At 37.3% G+C, this 19,898-nt stretch overlaps 1 protein-coding gene across 2 annotated transcripts in view; it reads left to right on the top strand.

The window, feature by feature from the left end:
* Ac3 (Adenylate cyclase 3) overlaps window positions 1–19,285 on the top strand; it is a 146,562-nt gene extending 127,277 nt beyond the window's left edge. For both annotated transcript variants that reach the window (XM_043432098.1, XM_043432097.1), the window contains exons 8-9: window positions 17,436–17,771; window positions 18,017–19,285. In XM_043432098.1, coding sequence (XP_043288033.1) covers window positions 17,436–17,771; window positions 18,017–18,199 — 519 coding nt within the window. In that variant the 3' untranslated portion in view covers window positions 18,200–19,285. The remainder of the gene's footprint in view (window positions 1–17,435; window positions 17,772–18,016) is intronic.
* The last annotated feature ends 613 nt before the right edge of the window (window positions 19,286–19,898 follow it).

The following is a 19,898-nucleotide window of genomic DNA, read 5'->3' as shown; positions in this document are numbered from 1 at the left end:
GATATAGTGATTCTTTCCTATCGTCACTTTTGATTTCTATTTTTTCAGTAGATGCTGTTTCTAAAAGATCCTGACTTCCGAAATCGGTTGTCCATTTGGGATCGAAGGTTACTCGTTTCTTGAGTTGAGCTGGCGTATTAGGTGGAGCCTTTGGTTCCTCTTTTCTTCCGAACCAGTGTTGAACCTTTGAAAAAATTCTTTTAATGCTTGAGGGTTCCGGGTGTATTGGTGACGGGCTGTCCTCGTCTTCTGAGCTCGACCAGCTCACCACTGCGGGCACAACAGTGGGTGGCCACTCACGCATAAGCGCATCCACAGCCATGCCAGCGTTTGGTGAATTTCTAAATCGTGGTTCATCGTATTCCGATGTTATCTGAGGGCTTCCTAATCCTGAATCTACCCTTGGTACAGGGAACGACCATGGTAGTATGATGAAATACCCGACTGGTCCCTCCTTCGCTATTTTCTGTGCTGCTCGCAGTCCTCGTAGGAAGGCTAATATTGGGAATTCGTTTCTTCTAACATATTCCAGAGTTAATTTTCCACTTGGCAGGTCATATCGCCACGGATTCATTGTGAACAACTTCTTTTCTGTAAACAGAACAGTGATTCTGGTTTATTGATTCCCGATTATTCATGGTTGAGCTAGTGTATAAGCTACAGTGAGTTTTTCGGGGTCCTTCTGTCCCTTGATCATTTCTCCCAACTGATAATGGGGGTAGATTGGGACTTGAATTTCTTTGGGTGGCTGCTCATTTGGGTTTTGCGGTATTCCTTCTCCCGCTTCCTTTGGTGAGGAGTCTTTAGCTAGATGCAATAGTAAATGTGTCATTGAGCTCCATATTGCACCTAACAGATGTATAGACCAGCCATAGACATCGTGTAATGCATATCCGTGGATCACTGTATCCGCGATTAGTTTAATCAGACAAAACATCATTAATATTCCTATGATACCGGCACTCGCTGTACTGAATGTCATAAACGAGCTCCAAATTCTTTCCCAAGTACTATTAGTTAGTTTTTGCAGTGCTTCCTCATCCATTAAACTCATGATGGAGACGCCTTGACGTATTGTGGGTTCGCCACTGAGACTCCTAGCTACAACGTTCAAAATTGCTGGTTTTTCCACCGGGAACATGATATAGTTTTTCAATCTCTCTATTTCGCTCTGTGAGTATATCCCGCTCGTGGCAAGATATTCTGGATTTATGTATCTCCATGTAGGTTTCGTTTGGGGTTTAATCTTCGGCGGTGGTACCCCTTCGATTGGTCCGGGTAAAAATTTGTACCAGGCTTCCTCTAGTCGGTACATTACTGGTATAAGGATGTTACAGTTGATCTGTGTTCCTGATTGTCGTAACAGATGCGTTCGGGGGGACAAGAATAGACTCTCATTGCCCCTGGTTACAGGCAGTTCTTAATAACATTCTTCAGTTCGCTTGACAATCACATTGACTGGAACACATTTAATTATGTGAACAACTTCTCCTGCTAATACTGCCATGTATCCTGGGCCTTTCATAAATTAATAAGCAAATTCATCAAGGGCTTGGGTAGCAGTCGAAAGTGCGTTCATAAGGACTTGTCTTTCGATATCGCAACTTTGTTGTAAAACTTTTTGGTATAGAAGGGTCATTTGATCCCGTATGTGTCTTTCCACGTATACGAATTTCGTGTTCATGTATGCGAATATGTCCATGTTTTCCATTGTAGTATGTCTAGTCAGTTGGAGATCTTCTGCTGCTTCGAGGATAAATAATTTTGGGTGTTCGGTTTGGTATAAGGTGTGCCCGCATCTGACTCGAGTTCCCCTTAAAGTTAGTGCGAATGTGGCCTCTGGAGTATTTATTGTATATAGTGTTTCATATTTAAATGATTCGTCTCTAATTCGTTTTGATGCTCCATTGTATAGTACGTCATATCGATTAAAAGCACAATCATCTGCAGGTGGAAGAGGGCTCCAGAAGGTATATTCTCTGTCTATATCAATGCAATTTCCTCCTGTTAATTCGCACGTTACTCCCGAATGTAATTTTACCTTATTTTCGTCCAAGTTTACAACCGCATAATAATCCTTTAATGTAACTCGAATAATTCCTTGCACGGTGACGCCATTCCATGTCCCATAAGGGTAAGGGTCCGAATACTGGGCCCCTTTGCATTGTCCGTTCATAGTCAGGGTCCCTGCAAGTATTATACTACGTTGGACAGTGGTGTTAGACTTAATTCCCATTATGACAATACTTGGGGAATGTTTGTATATTGCAGTACGGTGCAGACGGTGTTCATGCAGACTTCTTGTGTTACCTCGTCCAAATATTCCATCCTTCCATACGCGACGGGTGAAGCATGAGAGAATGTACCGCAATGATTTATTTCTCTTTCAATCAGTATTTTGCATTGGTACACCTGGGTTGTTGTAAATTCATTAAGTTGGAGCAATTGAATTTGTGTGTCTTGTACTCTGAGCTTGGATGGTGGTATATCGCACTCCTCTACATCTAGTAAGGATAGTGTAGTAATATTCACACGGGTGGATCCGCAATCATATCCCACAAGTCCTTGTACGGGGGTTAATACGGATGAGATCCCGATTAAAACTGTTAATAGGACAACCACGGCATGTGGTTTGAGTCAGATGGTAGGTACTGTTTCTTCAAGTATTTGTTTCAAGTTTACGTGAAGAAGAGGCGTATTTTCGTCATCCTTATTCGTTGCAGTTGGTGAAGTGGCCATATCCATGTAGGTCTTACTTGTTCCAGGGGATTCGCCCATGGTATTTTCGCAAATTTGTCTTGCCCCAGGTAATGCGCTGATTATATTTTCGTAGATCTTATTTGACTTTGAACGAAATGTAGTTAAATTCCCTGGTCTTACTGATGACGGGGCCTTGAGCTGAGTGGTTAACTTCTTATGGATTCTTGTCATATCCACATAAATTTCGTCCGAGGGTAGTACCTTCAAGGTCGGTGGTAGTAAGGGTAGGATAGGTGTCCCGATACCAAGCCATGCTTATTCGGCGAGCTCTTGCTGCTCCCAGAATTGTCGCCAATTATTCCGAATTAAGGCTTTTACAGCTACAGCGTTGTTTAGTGCGCATCGAAATTTCTCCTTCATGTGGATTCCGTGTTGCAAACAATAGCATTTTGGTGAAGGCAGTGGATTTGGTATTACTATTCTTGTGCTCAGGTCGACGACCTCGCATTTCATGAGGCGAGTTAAGATTTCGCCTTGTGCTTTTCCTGCCACGTATACTCGTTTAGTGTAAGTTCCAATTCCTCTCAGTCTATCGATTCCCCAAGGGTACGGTACACTCCCTTCTCCCCATTGCAGGCCATGGACATGCTGAGTGAGATAGCGATTTTGTGCCTTGGTCGATTCAGTCATAATTCCATAGTCGCCTGGGGGTCCAAGCGTCCAACACTCCATATGGTTCTCGGTTAGTGATATTATCGCCACTTCCTTTAAGATTACGATGCCATTATCTCCCATAAATATTTCCATGTCAATGACGAACTGGAGCTTCTGCGCCATTCCCTGGAGCAAGAGAAAGGGCAGTGCTTAGCATGTCGATTTACTCATCGCTGCTATTATCAGTTAAATCTAAGGGTGGTACGCGAAGACGATTGGGATGTACTACCCGATTCTCGTGACCAATTTTTATTTTAACATTTCGATCTCTCTTTATTTCGATGACTTCGTGTGGTCCCGTGTAATGATCACCAAATTTCCCTTGTTTTTGGCCCCTTTGTAGGAATACTCGGTCTCCCAAATTGAATTCTTGCGGCTTTACTTTCCTGTCGTAATAAATTTTCGATCTTTCTTTTGCCTTATTGAGGTTTTCCCTTGCAATTCCTTGAACTTCGTGCAGTTTGGTGGCTAGTTCCGTCAAATAATTTCCATATGTTCGTTGTTCCTCTTGAGGTTCTTGTTGAAATGATGGTTGTCTGGCTAGTTTTCCGAATACTAATTCATATGGAGTGTGCTTGGTTCCCTCATGGACACTGGTGTTATAAGAAAAGGTGGCTAATTCTAACCATTCATCCCATTCGTTGTCTCTCTCAATAAGTTGTTTCAAGTACTCTACTAGTGAGTGGTGTGATCGCTCTAACGATCCGTTAGATTGAGGGTGGTATGCCGTGGTTCGGCACTGTTTAATTTTGAATTTTTTTGCAACGCCTTCCATGAGGTTGCTAAGGAAATTTGCTCCTTGATCTGTTAATATTGTCTTCGGTGATCCAAAAACACATATGAAGTTTTTTATGAGTGCATCGGCAATATTTTCGGACGTAGCCTTTTTAAGCGGTATTGCTAAACAATACTTTGTTAATAAATCTTGAATTGTGAGTATATACTCGTTCCTTCTCCTTGTTATAGGTAGCGGTCCAACGATATCCATGGCTATTTTATCGAATGCGGAGTCTGGGGTGTCTGTAATCACCATAGGCTGCTTAGTTTTTACTCGTACCAACTTCTTCAAGTGGCATTTTAAGCAATGTGCAATGTGTCGTTGAATATCCTCTTTCATATTTTCCCAATAGTAGCGTTGTCGAATTCGATTATACGTTTTGGTGACACCTTTGTGTCCTCCTAGCGCTGAGTCGTGAGCTTCTTTTGTTCCTTTTGTGGATATTGAATTTGTCCTAGGCAGATAGTAAGTTTCGTTCGTGAATTTTCTATACCTTTTCGAATTACTTTATTTATGGCTTCCCACTTTATTCCATTAATTTCTTTTGTTTTCGCCACGCTAATGGAACGGATATGATTCTCTTGAAGATTTTCTTCGAGCTTGCTACTAATTTTCATCAATTCCTTTTGATTCAGTTGTTGTTCTCCGGCTCCCTTCACTATAACAGCGACGTGGAACTTAGAGTTACTTTTTATAGTTTCCACTTCACCGAATTTTGCTTTTGGAAATTTGGGAATGGCATGTCTTTTGGACAGGCCTTTTGATCCATCATCACAAGGTTCTCCAGTCTCGGATAGGAAGTAGAGATAGTTGTCTTTTATCATGAACAATTGTTCTCTTACCTCCGCAAGTAAACTCTTTCCTTCATAAGCTGGTAAAATTTCCTCCTCAGTTTCTGAAATCTCTTCAGTGTCTGAACTAGAGTCCATGTCTATTTCTCCTGGTCCATCTACTTGGTCAAAATAATAATCATCCGATTCATCGCCTGATATACTGAGACTCTCATGACATTTTAAATCATCGATTCTTCCGTCTTCAGGAGATTCAGTACCTTCTATTCCCGTTTGGTTTTTCAAATGACTTTTTAATTTTCCCATCAAACGCTTCGCGGTTCTTTTCATTGGTTCGGCCATTCTTTCCTTGATACCTCGTCCTGTACTTCGGAGACGGCTGGCTATTGGTTGATCTTCCACTGATTCTTATATAGAGCTTGGCTCTCTGCTACTTGTATGCAATTTGGTGGGTATGTCGACTCCTCTTGCTGAGCTTCGTAATCGTTTAGCTATGGGTAAATCTCCGGATTCTTGAGTATCTGATGCACCATCTGCGCGTATCGGGTGAATTCGCTCTACTCGGTTGCTTGACGTTTTCTTTGGGGTAGGTGGATTACGCGACAATGCATCTGCGTTGATGTTTGTTTTCCCTGCCTTGTATACCACTTCATAGTCGTATTCTTCTAATCTCAATCGCCAACGGGTTAGACGTGATGTTGGGTCCTTTGAAGTGTGTAACCACACTAGTGGTTTGTGATCCGTTACAAGCTTAAAAGATCTACCATACAGATAAGGTCGAAATTGTGCAACTGAGTGTAGTATCGCGATTGCTTCCTTTTCATATGTGCTGTATTTCTGCTCTGTCTCGTTTAACACGCGTGAAGTATAAGCTATAGGGTGATCCTTCCCTAAGATTCCTTGACTAAGTATTCCGCCTACTGCAAAGCCTGAAGCGTCTGTTGTTACAATGAACTGTTGAGTGAAATCTGGATATTGTAGAACTGGTTCCTCACAAAGTAAATCTCGTAGCGTTACAAAAGCATCTTGCTGTGGTTCACTTCACTGGAAAACACATTCCTTTTTGAGCAAGGAAGTGAGTGGTTTCGCGATTTGAGCGAAATTTTTAATGAATCTCCTATAATAACCGGCAAGTCCAAGGAATTGACGAATGTTTTTAGCATTTTTCGGCTGTGGGAATTCCTTGACTGCTGTGAACTTAGATGGATCTGGTCGCACACCGTCTCTGCTGATGACGTGGCCCAGATATGTAACCTCTGGTCTCAAAAATTCACATTTGTCGGGTTGAAGCTTGAGTTGTGCGTCCCGTAGTCGCTTCATTAAGCGTTCAATTTTTAATTCATGTTCTTCTAGTGATGATGCATAGATGACTATATCATCCAAATACACAAATGCATCAGATCCCTGAATGCCTGTTAAAACTTGATTCATGAGGCGTTGGAATGTTGCAGGTGCATTTTTCAATCCAAATGGCATCCTTGCAAATTCATAATGACCGTAGGGTGTTGAGAAAGCGGTTTTGTGACGATCCTCTGGGTGCATTTCAATTTGATGAAATCCCGAAGCGAGGTTGAACGTTGAGAGGTACATTGTTCCTCCTAGTTGATCTAGTATCTCATTTATGAGTGGTAACGGATATGCGTCTGCGATAGTTTTCTCGTTGAGTGCACGGTAATCTAAAACCATGCGCCAACGTTTATTTCCTTTTGAATCCGCCTTTTTGGGAACAATCCACACAGGTGAATTGTATGGTGATTGAGACGATTGGATTATTCCTCCTTCTAATAGCTCGTCAACCTGACGATTTATTTCCTCCTTCAGATTTGGAGGGTAGCGATATTGGCGAGTGTTGATAGGTAAATCGTTTACCGTTGGGATTCGGTGCTGCATGACATTAGTAGCCATCAATTTTTCTCCTGGGAGGTAGTAACGATCTTGAAATTCTTCCACATGACGTTCGATGCTTTCGCGTTCTTCTTTATTAAGGTCATTCAGAACTGGGGTGGTTCGCGAAAATGACAAAGTCCGAACTGGGGTGTTTCGCGAAAATGACAAAGTCCGAACTGGGGTGTTTCGCGAAAATGACTTGTAACGCTTTTAGCATTGGGGACAGCGTACAGGGTTCAAACTTTTGCAGTGATGAAAATCAAAAATATTAGTCGTTCGTCAAAGGGTTTTGAGATAATGGTATCGGAATTAATAAAAACATCGCGTCCAGGTGTTTGTCAGCCGTTATTACTGTTACCGTTTTTTGAAGAAAAACCATAGCACGTACGCTAGGAAGATATTTAGAAGTGACCATATCGTTGAGAGGTGGTTGTGTAAACGTTCTGATAACATCAAGAAAACCGTTTAAGGCTGCGTCTAGGGAAACTATTAGTAGATAGATTCGGTCGATACTGGCTAAAAGCGGTATCGATTCAAAATTTAATAAGCGCATAGTACAAGACATGCGTCCACATTAGCTGTGCTAGCGAAAGGTATTGATATAGCTGCAATTAAAAATATGGCGGGGTGGTCTCAAGGTCACACGTGTTCGCGAAATTTTATAATCGGCTAATTAAACCGTCCGCAGTAAAGTTCGCAGCTACGGTTCTACAATAGTTCACAACCCAATATTCTATGTTGTAATTGAATTGTGAATACACCAATTTGAGTGTATTACGGATAATAAAACTGTATTTTTGATGCAAGATTTCTGAACATCTACATTTGTAATCTCGAGAACGAGACTCGTAATATAATTAAACGACCAAACGAACTTACCTGTTGTGAAGTTCGATTGTAATTATACGTAGAGTCTTGTTCGAGATGATTACACCCCACCCAGTAAAATCCTGAGTGTTTAATGTAACCCGACCCCCGAATAAAAGAAGATACAAGGACAGTTTTATTATTGGAATCCCGAAGTGTTACTTTAAACAATATGACGTTGGCTGGGAAACGGTCGGAGCGCGAGGTTGAGGGACCTCGCCTGTTTTTTATTTATAAACTTTAAATATGTGGCTGTATCGTGTGGAAGTAGGCAATACTACATTTTTAATCATCTCGAACGAGACTCTACATATAATTACGATCGAACTTCACAACAAGTAAGTTCGTTTGATCGTTTAATTTTGAATGACAACCGAACTAGCTCTGATTTTATGGGTAGTTTGGGAGTTTTGCTAAGGTAGGTCGCTTCGAGCGGCTGAGCACTGGCTCGACTGGCGCGCAGTTTAAACTATAGTAAGTTCTAAGAATAAGGAGTGTGACGTTTCAATATCTAGAGCGTCATGTCACAAAAAAGAGCGCGGGCACTTTTTTGGAACATTGTCTAGAAATCTTGACTGTTATTGTAGATACTATTTTTATTATATATAATGTATTATATATATATAATGTATACACTGCCGCACTAAAAGGTTGATAGCTCTTTGAACAATCCGACTACTTCAATTTAGCAAACGGCATTTCAAAGAAGACAAATATACCTTCATATCCGTTTTTCGAAATATTATTTTATGATCTTTTTCGATCTCTTATAGATTCTTGAAAATTGCTGTTTAATGGTTTTTTAACTGTGTAAAATTGGACGCAAAACTTGCGAACGTTTTTTCTGCAAAATTGTTTTTATCAAAATGCTGAAGGAAGCTTTCATTTCGTCCTTAAAAAAGTTTCACGCATTTTTTTTTTTTGCAAAGTCATTGTATTTTTATCTACTACGTTTAAACTCGAAAATTTTAAAAGTTGAATGAAATTATCATTAGGGAAAAAAGTTGTCTAAGATCCTTCTGAATCAACTGGAATTTTTTCAGAATTCTTGTGTAATTTTTCATTTTGCGTCATTTCCAGTCTAAACTGTATCAACTGGAGTCCCTCAACTTGGAAACTATAAGGTTAGATTCATGGTGTTGAGAGAAAAAAAAACAAAAAAGTCCTGTTTCTTTCAAGTTATTGATGTATAAGAATTTTTTTAGAATTCTTTAAAAATTAAAACTCATAAAATCGCTGGAATAATAGAAGAAAAAGCTGTATTTATGAATTTTTGAAAATACTGGAATTCTTCTCAATTTCATTGACGACCTTTTTCAATCGTAAATGAGTTTTTTACCGAAAAAACTGCCTCGATTTGATAAAATAATAAATCAAATGCTGGGATTTGTCACTGCAGCACTGAAATTCAAAGGGGGTTTAAGCATTGAAAAACTCAATTGAATAAGGCAAGAGATTTGAGTGATGTAGATTTGTTTTATTTTTCGAATTGAAAAGAAAGTACGAGTAAACAAATAGTTGCGAAAAGAATTGAAAACAATTCCAATTTTTTGAAAGTTCATAAATTTAACTATTTTCCTTCTATTATTCCAGCGATTTTTCAAGTTTTAAAAGTTCTGAACAAATTTCCATACATCAAAACCTTGAAAAAAGAAGACTTTCCTTCGGGGGTGGGGGGGTAATTTTTTTAACCTCTCCAGATAATACAATTTTATTTTATTGATTGTGACATCAAAATGCAATATATAAATAATATTTCCTGAATTCTGAAATCTCGAATATCAATAATTATCTCGATACTAGCGCTGGCATTTCGGAAAAAAGTTGCCCACTGATGAACAGTACAAATCTAAATCTACTCAACCGATTCTTTTGAAATTTCTCATACTACTTTCTTACATAACTGACCGTGTATCTACGGAAGATTTTTTTAAATTTTCATAATTAATAATTTTACAATAACAAATGAACTCATTTTTTGGGCGACAAATCGGTGTTTTCACTCCTGAATGTCCCAAACAATCAAAAAATCCTCCCGTAGATACCTGATCAATTTCGTAAGGAATTAGTATATCAAATTTGTACTATCTGTAGCAACTAAACAAATCTTTAAATTGGGCCTTTTTTCACCAAATTGATGCTACCCCCGGCTTTAATACTTCGATTAAAATATCATGGTTTTCGAGTTGAGAGATTCCGGTTGACAGCATCTCGCCTAGAAATAATGAAAAAAAAATATATCAGACGAAAATTCTAATTGATTCAGAAAGATCTCATGCAATTTTTCTTGCGCTTAACAATTTCATTCAAGTTTCGAAATTTTCCAGTTTGGCCGTATTTTGGAAACATTTGCGAAAAAAATCGCTTGAAACAGTTTCAAATATCAAATTAAAGTTATTGCTCCTTTTGCTTCCTCATCGCGGAAGCTTTGTGACGATGAAAAATTTTTTTTTCCAGTTTTCAATGTCAATGACTAAAAATGTTCCAAAACATCGAAAAATCCATATCTAGTAAAAATGTCCGGATGTGTGTGTGTGTGGGCGCGCGCGCGCTATGGCACTGCAAAATTCAAACGTTTATAACTCGGAAACGGTTTGAGATACCGGACTACCGTTTTGTACAGATGTTAATCTATACAAGCTCTTTATTCTCTGATAATTTTATCAGAATTTGTAAAAACTTACGAATCTGACGACGTTTTGAAATTTTCATAAAAAGTGTGTCGACGCTCTAACTTTCGAAAATTTTAAGATTTATTAATAATTTTTTGTTTATAAATAGACTATCATAATAGGAAGGTTGGTATTGAATTTGGGGAATATCGGTTGAGCGGTTTAAATTTTATGACATTTTGAATTTTACGAAAATATGAGTTTTTCAAAAAATCGTCTAACCGCTTCAATTTTTGGAAATTTGGTAAGATATTGTGTATAAGTCTGTACTTCCTGTATACTTTCCAGCAAAGTTGTCTGAATTATTTATTTTCAATGTAAATAGAAAAACGATGAAAATTGAAAGTTGCAAATTGTTTTTTCTGATGGCTCGTCATTTAGTTTATTTTTTATGAATTTAAACAAAGAGATAAATTAAAGTTCATAAAAGAAGGTAGAGAAAATACATTATTTCCTTGTATACAAAAAAAATGCTGCAAATTAAAATTTGCAAATTGCTTCCTCAATATGGTCAAGATGCACGATGCCCGAAGCTTCCTCTATGAGGAAGCCAAAATGAAAAATATAGTACCTCATAGAGTAAGTTTTGAGCACCGTGCATCTTGACCATCTTGAGAAGCAATTTGCAAATTTTTTTCAAGGTTGTAATAAAAACATTCAACGAGAAAAATTTCCTCAAGTCAATTCAAAAATGCGTACCAAATTCAAAATAAATTATAAAATATATGTCTAAAAAAAGGGGTATGAAAATATATTTATCGATTTTATCCTCTTCGAAACGCCATTTGCTAAGTTGAAATATCTAGATTTTTCGAAGAGCTATCAAACTTTTAGTGCGACTAGAATTTTTGTCCGTTACATTCCATATTTTTGATCGGCAATGTATAACGTTCATAAACAAAATAGATAATTGTTCACATTTAGCGTAAACCTACTGTATTGATAAGATTGTTATATCCCCAACAAAAACTTTTCAAAAGTGCAAAAATTTACGCCAAGTATTAAAAATGTAAAGATATTTCACTAAACCCACATACGAGTGGTGATTATTATTTTTTTCTTAAAAAATATGGAAAAAAAATTTGATTTTGAACAAAAATTTGACGTGCATATTTTTATATTTTTCAGAATTTAGTGTTCACTTGGAGGAAATAGAATTTTTTCCAAAATTCCCAGACCTTTAAGAAGTTTATTTGTCAGAATTATTTCGGAAATTCATTCATTTGAGAAAACATGCATGTTTTTATTTAAAAACTTACTTTTTTTTCAAAAATTTCAAGAAAACAAAAAATAAACATCAATCGTATTTGAGTTTATTGGAATGAAATTAGATTTTCAATACTTGGCGTAAATTTTTACTCTTTTAAAAAGTATTTGTTGGGGATATTATTCCTTTTTAAAATTTTTCGCGTTTTCTTGCGGTATTTCGCTGTTTGTAAGGTCGCGACTCACCACAGTTACGCAGACTCTCAGATGGATGAAATAAACGGAGAAAGCGGGGAGTATGCGTATTTGTAGAAAATTGCAATTTATTGTTGCGACGATTAAATAAAAATCTCAATCGTCACGTTGGGCCGGCGTTGGGGGACCTCGCCCCCCGAACCCCCTAGTGGGGCTCTGTCCCCTGGATCCTCGCCGGGGCTTCCACCCCGAGACTTTCGTTCCTCGCGTTTGAATTCTTTATGCCGACCGTATTATTATATGTATCAATATGTATTCATTAGGATTCCAAAAATTCGACGCAAAGGGATTTGAGTTCAAATTCGAAGAATTTCTCGCAAAGTGATTCGAGTACAGATTCCAAGAATTTCTCAAAAGGCGATTCGTGTTCAAATTCCGGAAATTTCTCGCAAGACGATTCGAGCTCAAATTTCGTACCATAATATGGAAAATATCTAAAAAAATGAATCCCAATGAAGAAATAGAACTTTCAAAAAGAAGAATGAAAATTGAAAAGAATACTCTCTTTGGATGTAAAATTTCAACTCTTTAAATTGATGATTCGAACTTGCCGAAAAAATATCGAAATCGTTACCATTACTTGCAGCTCAGAATCAGAAGCTTTCGATTAAGAGGATGGATCAGTCGGTATATTGCAACTGTGAGTGCGAAAGAGATATTTGCAAATTTTGAAATCGAAATTCTTTGACACAGTTTAACCGATTCAAAAAAGATTGTGTCAGCTGATTTTTACCATCTTCCTGCGTAAGTTGACAGAGCCTTTTTATGAACGGTCAAACTGTGTCAAAGAATTTTGATTTCGAAAATTCCAAATGAGGTTAGTCAATTGATCCATACTCTTATTGCCTGCATTGGCTGGTATCCGACGGTGCATCGTTATTTATTGCGGTTAATCAGAATTCTCAGGAATCGTTCGTTAGGCCATCGTCAGACTGCGAAGCTAATAAAAAAAAAGAGAAAGAAACCATCGTTAACCGTGTGGCATTTCTGCATATCCATTCTCTATCCCGGAGTCTTCCCTATCTGTATTTTTAGACCCTATCTGTAAATTTTAGACCCTGGTTCATCTTCTCCATTCGTAGTTCATCCATATATTTACCTTTCCAGTCACCGATCTAGAACTCATCCTAAATGTTCAACGTCTCACTCGGTCTCTCCCCTCTATTCAATCAAAATGTATGCCTATATTGTGTTTTCATATTAAACAGAAATCCTGTTTGTGCAGCTTAGGATCTTCAATATGTATAAAGAAACGATGCACTCGCGAGTCGGCCCGAGCCCGTCAAAATAAATGAAACGATGAATAAGACGAAAACTTCGAGATCAACGTCGACGACCGTGAGCGTCATTGTTGGCGTGTGGCGGCCATCTTGACATACGTATTGGCTTATATATTAATAAATGAAAATACGAAGCAGTTTGCGTACGCCGTGATACCTTTTACGCCGGTTATAAAGATTATTTTATCACAAATTGTATGCACATTCATCACAACCGAAGAGACCAGAGCCGGATTCACACCAATTCACTGCTCATTATGAAATTTATTTGCCGCGACTTCAATAAAAAAAACTCACGGAGAAATCCGGCAAAATACACGCGTGGCGTCTGACATGTAATAGCGGCCATACTTACTTTATATAGTGTAATGAAGCACTCACTCGAACCCGAACATCGCGAAAAACACATCGCGACCACGCGCGTCGTCGGCGACAGGTGGCGGCCAATCGGCCCTAGTGAGGCTCCGGTACCGCTCTAAACTCACTGCATTGTAAAATTACGAAAGTTCTTTCTTTTTATTTCAATGCTTTCCATAGCGCATAATTGATCAGTTTGATCAGAAAATTAAATCGAACAAAAGAGAAATGATTGTAAGTTGAAATAATGTAATAAAATCAAATAATTGATCAAAAATGAAAAAATCAACTACTGCGCATGCGCAGGGAAAGCGTTCGTGGGCTATAGGAGGCACGTACTTGACTTTTATTAATTGCAATTGTTCAAGTAATATTAAATAAAGTAACGATGCCTAATCAAAAAGATAATTAAATAATGGCAAATCCAATTAAAAATTTGATTATTTAAAGTCGTGAAAGGCTGAAAATCATTAAAAAAAACGGTAGTCCGCGCATCGTACGATAGCTCGCTTAACAAATGGTAGAGCGCGAATCATGGCAACGGGCCAATGCAAAACAGCTTAACAAAGAGGTGCGCAGAACCGGTCTAAAACTGAGATTCTCGGCGTTCGAGAGTTTTGTGGTGGAGAATTGGGTATAAGAAGCGCTGCGCAACTCATTCGGCAGTCAGTTCTCCCTGCCTAAAAGGCCAGTTCGGATTTTTTGAATAATTTAGACTCTGCACTCTGCTCGAATAATCATGCATAAATTCCTTTTTCCTTGTTTTCCTTGGATACCTGGAATCTCGGAGCGATTCAGTGACGTTTCAATCCCAGAGTCCAAGGTTCACTCATAACGAATAAAGAATATTCTTTCAAATTTCCGTTGCACGGGATATCGGAGCGATCTGGCGACGTTTCAATCCCATAGCCCATGGATGGTAAATTACCTAACCCAGTGGATGCTCAGGATCTCGGAGCAATTCGGTGACGTTTCAATCCCAGAGCCTGGGATCTACATCCTTATCCGTCTCATATTTTTTTTGTTCTTGTCTTTTCATTTTGTGATCATTAAAGGCAGAGTTGTAAGAATTCTTTTTTATTAATTGAAATTTTAAATTCAAATTTTATATAAAATTTTGTTCGAATTGGTCCTGCAAAGAGATCTAACCAAATTTATAATCCAAGAGGCGACAATTAGAATTAGAGTTTATATCGAGTCAAAAACGAAAGTGAAAATTTGTAAATGCGGAAATACTCTCAGATTTTTTTGTTAAAATCGAGCGTAACAGAACATCGAAAAATTAGAGTTTGCGAATTATAGAGTAGGAGACATTGATTCTTGGGTTTTTCCTTTCCTTTAATTTTGGGACGTTTCGTAGAATTGAAATAAAACGAACGTGACAATTAAATAAAAACAGATTTTTTCTTCGTACAATTCAAATCCGAAAATTGAGAAATTCAAATTTTTCTCAGACAGAGAATTTGCAACGTTTTCGGGTCTTTTTCTAGCCAGACTCATTAAAACAAAGCAAACAGATAAAAAAAATAAAAGTACCAAATTGTTTGTGATTACAACGCCCTTCATTTTGTCAAAATTCGGTCAAACATTTGAAATAAAATTGATTATTTTAATTTTTACTAAAATTCACAGTTTCCACATTTCTTTCATACCTGCTCCTTTTTATTAAGGTAGCTTGAACCGACGCGTGGCGGCGTTCAGGCCGGGTTAGCTAGAGTGTTACGTTATAATAGATAGATATACTTTACTACGGGAGGGGCAGCCATCGATTTTAAGTTAGTCACGTGAGCTCGATAACTCTTAAACAAAAACATTGAAAATTTGTCTTTTTGTTCAATTAATTAAAAATCAACGCAATCGTTGTTAATATTGTAATTAGGCTCAAATTATTCGAAAAAATGAGCGAAAGCGAAACAAATTAGTCGCTGATCTGATTTTGTATAAATAATTCGGTAAAATAAGATGTGACAAAGCGCACTACGGCACATGCGCAAGTCATACGTTTGGAACGATCTTGGACTCGTATGTGACATTTTCATGGTTTTTTTTTTAGTTGAATAAATAAACAAAGTTGTGGAGTCAAAATAAATTCTTTTTTCCTTATTCCTTTCGGATGCCTGGAGTCTAAGAGCGATTCGGTGACATTACAATCTCATAGTCCAGGGTCCGTACCTAACCCAAAAAACTCTGATTTGGTGTTACATGGGGTGCCGGAGCGATTCGGTGACGTTTTAATCCCATTGCCTGGGGTCTATTTCCTAACCTGCGCGGCGGATGGGCACGGTGACATTCGAGGACGTTTGGAGACCATAGCCTGATAGATGCTTTCCTATTTTTTTGTCTCATTTTCATAATCACTAAGAGCAGAGGCGATTTATGTATTGATTAAACATTTTTTAAAATTTATTACTAAACTCAAGAATGCTGTATAAATTGATCCGAATTGGTCCGGTCAGGAACGAATTAATTTAAGTAAATGGATTATTTAAGTTAATGAATGCAAAGGCTACTAATAATGCGAAATATTATAAAAAGATATAAATGAAATAAATGAAAGTCTTTGGATTATAAATGAAAAAGTGATATAAGAACTAAATTCCAAGAGGCAGCAGTATGATCTAAAGTTTGTGCAGCTTTAAATACATTTCAAATGAAAATTTGTATAACAAAGCGTGAAACACTCTTGGAACCGCGAGCAAAACTCGAATTAATAAGTGAATACCTAGGACATCGTTAATTTCGTTGAGGTCGGAAATAAATTCAAAATCGAATTTTAATATTAAAGAAGCAGGAGATCCAATTTGGCGGCTACAAAACGAAATAAAAACGCGTACACAGCGAATTAGATTATGCGATAATCTTTTATTTGTACAATAAAATGGAATCATTTTGGAAATTCATCTTTTGAGTTTCATATAGAAAAATCGCAACGTTTTTCGAGTCTTTCGGGTTTTCTCTCACCAGATTCGTAGAGCATTGCGTACAAATAAAAAATAACGAACGAAATAATTTAATATAATCGGCGAGCGCGATCGCGAATATTTTAAAAATAACTGATCAAAAAACAAACTGTCGTGTAAAAATCGTGTCAACTTGGATGAATCCAATTTCTTAAAATTTTCAAAATCCAAATTTCGCGTTCTCACGTTTCTTTCATACCTGCTCTTTTTTATTTAAGGTAGCTCGGACTGACGCGTGGCGGCATCGGTTTTCCGACCTGGCTGAACACGTTACAATATTCGATATACTCGCGAGCTTTTTTACTTAACCATGTACGCCAAGTTTTTGTATTAGTTTTGCAGTTTCACACCGGTCCACGCACCGTCAGAACTCCAATCAACCGCAACGAATAACGATGCATGGTCGGTAATACTAACCAATACAGGTATTAATCGGAAGCTTCTGATTCTTGACTGCTCACAATGGTGACGATTTCGATTATTTTTCGGCAAGTTTGATTCATGAATTCAAATAGTAAAAATTTCAAATGCGATGAGAGTTTCCTTTTCACTTTCATTCCCTTTTCTAAAAGTTTCATTGTTCACCTTTGCTATTCATATCTTTTAATATTTTCCATATTAAAGTACGAACTTTTCATACTTGGCGTAATTTTTACTTTTTGGAAGTATTTCCACAGACACAGTACACAGTTCGTTTAATTTCTGGACAGTTAGTAAAATATCACGACACTCCATAACTAGGCGTATAAGAAGATAGTGATGTATTTGTGACAGGTCGTCCTGTTTTAAAATAGTAATTTGTTCGAGATTCCCTTATCATGAGACATTACATTATTGGGAATATTTAATAATAGAGGTATTTGTAGACTAAGATATTTCTGATGCGAAGAATATTGGATAAATTTACTGGACTGAAAAGACCTGCGTACCCAGATTATTACATGAACAAAGCCTTTTTTCCTTTTCAGATCCTGGACCAAGCCAAATTTAAAGACATAATTAAAATAAAAACAATAGGCTCGACATATATGGCAGCTTCAGGAATAACAGAATCTAACGAGCCAGAGGATGGGCCAAGGTGGGGGCATCTTTCGGTGCTCGTTGAATTTGCTCTCGAACTGAAAAAAGCACTTTCGGGTATAAACGAACAGAGCTTCAACCATTTCGTTCTTAAAATGGGTATCAACCATGGTCCTGTGACGGCCGGTGTGATTGGAGCGAGAAAACCTCATTATGATATTTGGGGAAACACCGTGAACGTTGCTTCAAGAATGGAAAGCACAGGAAAAGTGGCTCACATACAGGTATACCTGTATATTTATTCGAATAATAAAATATGTATGTTATATTGAGGATCAGCCATATGAATGCAAAGAAGCTATTTTCAAAAGTAATTAATATCTGCTACACTTTTCGTCCGATCAGAATTTTAGAATATCAGTCCATTTTTACCATTTCTTTTTATGATAAAGAATCGTCTTCATTCCTTCCAATTAGAAGCGTGGGAATAGTTTTTGTAATAAAGGATCATAATATATGTTTTTTTCAGGTGACGGATGAGACTCGAAAAATTCTCGAACCATTTGGTTTTGGTTTCGAACAACGTGGTCTGGTCTTTGTTAAAGGAAAAGGTCAGCTATTGACCCATTATTTGGTGGCTAAAGATGGTGTTCCATTAGGTCTGGATAGTGATCTTCCTGTTGAACCGACTCATCCAATTATATATCAGTAAAACAAATCATCGGTAGGAAAAGAAGAACTAAATTGTACGTTAGAAAATACTCGATAAAGCTAAGAGTATAGAAAAAAATATGACGGCTAAGAAAAGGTTAAGAAAAAGAAAAAGAAGGAAGCACACCTCGAAGCTGCAATTGAAGCACGCGAAGCGTGCGGAAAAGTTTTTTTTATAGATTGATATGTATTCTCTCTTGAAACTAAAGAAAAAGGACCGTCTGTTAACGAGACACAACTCAAGTCAAAGAGCTTGGTAAAAAATCGAAATTGACCGGTTGGTTTAAAGATTTTCAACTAGATTCCGAGGTATTGAAAATGAAAACTTTAGTAAGGGAAAGAGAAAGGGCAAGGAGGAAGAAATGAGAACAAAGTGATCCTAACGAGAGGGGATATAAACCTGCCGGGGATATAAAAATAAAAATACCAACCCTCTGTGCCAGAGCTGGAGGATTGCCTGGAAGTCTGAAAATAATGAAAAAATGAGGTGGAAAAAGATTTCGACCCTCGCTTCCCTGTTCCAGCAAAAAATGGTGTGTAAAAAGATGTCTGCGAATTCAGAAAGAAACTGCGGAACAAGAGGACACAAAGCAAATAAAAAGAAAATCTTTTTGCCGCTTATTCTTACATAATCCAATTTGATGAGGTAAAAGAGTAGCTGGGACGGAAAAAAAATAATCAAGCTTTTCTTGGTAGCTGAAGGGTTTCGATGGTGTCTTTGAAAACGAAACTGCTACACAGACTGTGTCATCACTCGCCCCGAAGCTTCACGTTCGATGCAAAAAAAGATTGAAGTTAAGGGTGGGTAGGCGCTAAGACAAGGGTTGAACGCTAGTCGATCAATGAAATGCTTAGCGAGCTTATCACGCACTCAGAAATCTGCGGTCGAATATTTTTATCCAGCAAAATTCATAATTATTTCATCACATTTTTCTCGAACATCTATTACTGATGTTTATATTCCTTTATGGCCAATTTTTTTTCGATTTCACAAAACTTACAGTACATTTAATGAAACTGACTGAATTATTCTTCAGAACTTCCTGTGCTAAACTCATAAAGAAACTTTTGGCCACCGGGCAGTTGGACCCCGCATTGTTCGTATATATTTATATATGTATATTAGGGTGGCGCAAAAAAATCGAATATTTTTTTTTTCAGCGTCTCCTATGAAAATATGTTAATTTATCATGTTTCAAGAGCCCCCTCCAAAAATCAAGTCAACAAAAAAATTTTTAAAGGTCGTTCAAGATTTTTAAAAATTTCAAAAATAGTCGAAATTTGAATTTTTTTTATTTAAAAAACTTTTTTGCTGAATACACCGAAATATTGTCCAGATAAAACCAATGAGTTTCTGAAATTTTTAACTCAAAATATTCATTTCAAAGGTCGCTCATAATTAATTACATCTTTTATATGCTTTGCTTTCGATGCTTCGGGAGACCTTCAAATATTTATATTGATTATTCATTTTAATTTTCACTTTCAATAAGTAAGATAATGGTTAGAAATACACAATGAAATGGAGGAAAAATCTGACGTAATAAGGTATGATTTTACAATAGGTCGATATTTTTATTTAAACAATTCAAACAATTACGAGAACTAGTTAGCGGAGAAAATGTAATTATGAATAGAGCATGTCTGTTTAATCAAAACATTTATTGACTCTCATAATGAGTGAATTGGGTAGAATACTG

Source organism: Venturia canescens, chromosome 11 (genome assembly GCF_019457755.1).
Source record: "Venturia canescens isolate UGA chromosome 11, ASM1945775v1, whole genome shotgun sequence".
NCBI lineage: Eukaryota > Metazoa > Arthropoda > Insecta > Hymenoptera > Ichneumonidae > Venturia > Venturia canescens.
Note: the sequence above shows the minus strand (reverse complement) of the source record. Positions and strands in the feature narration are given on the sequence as shown.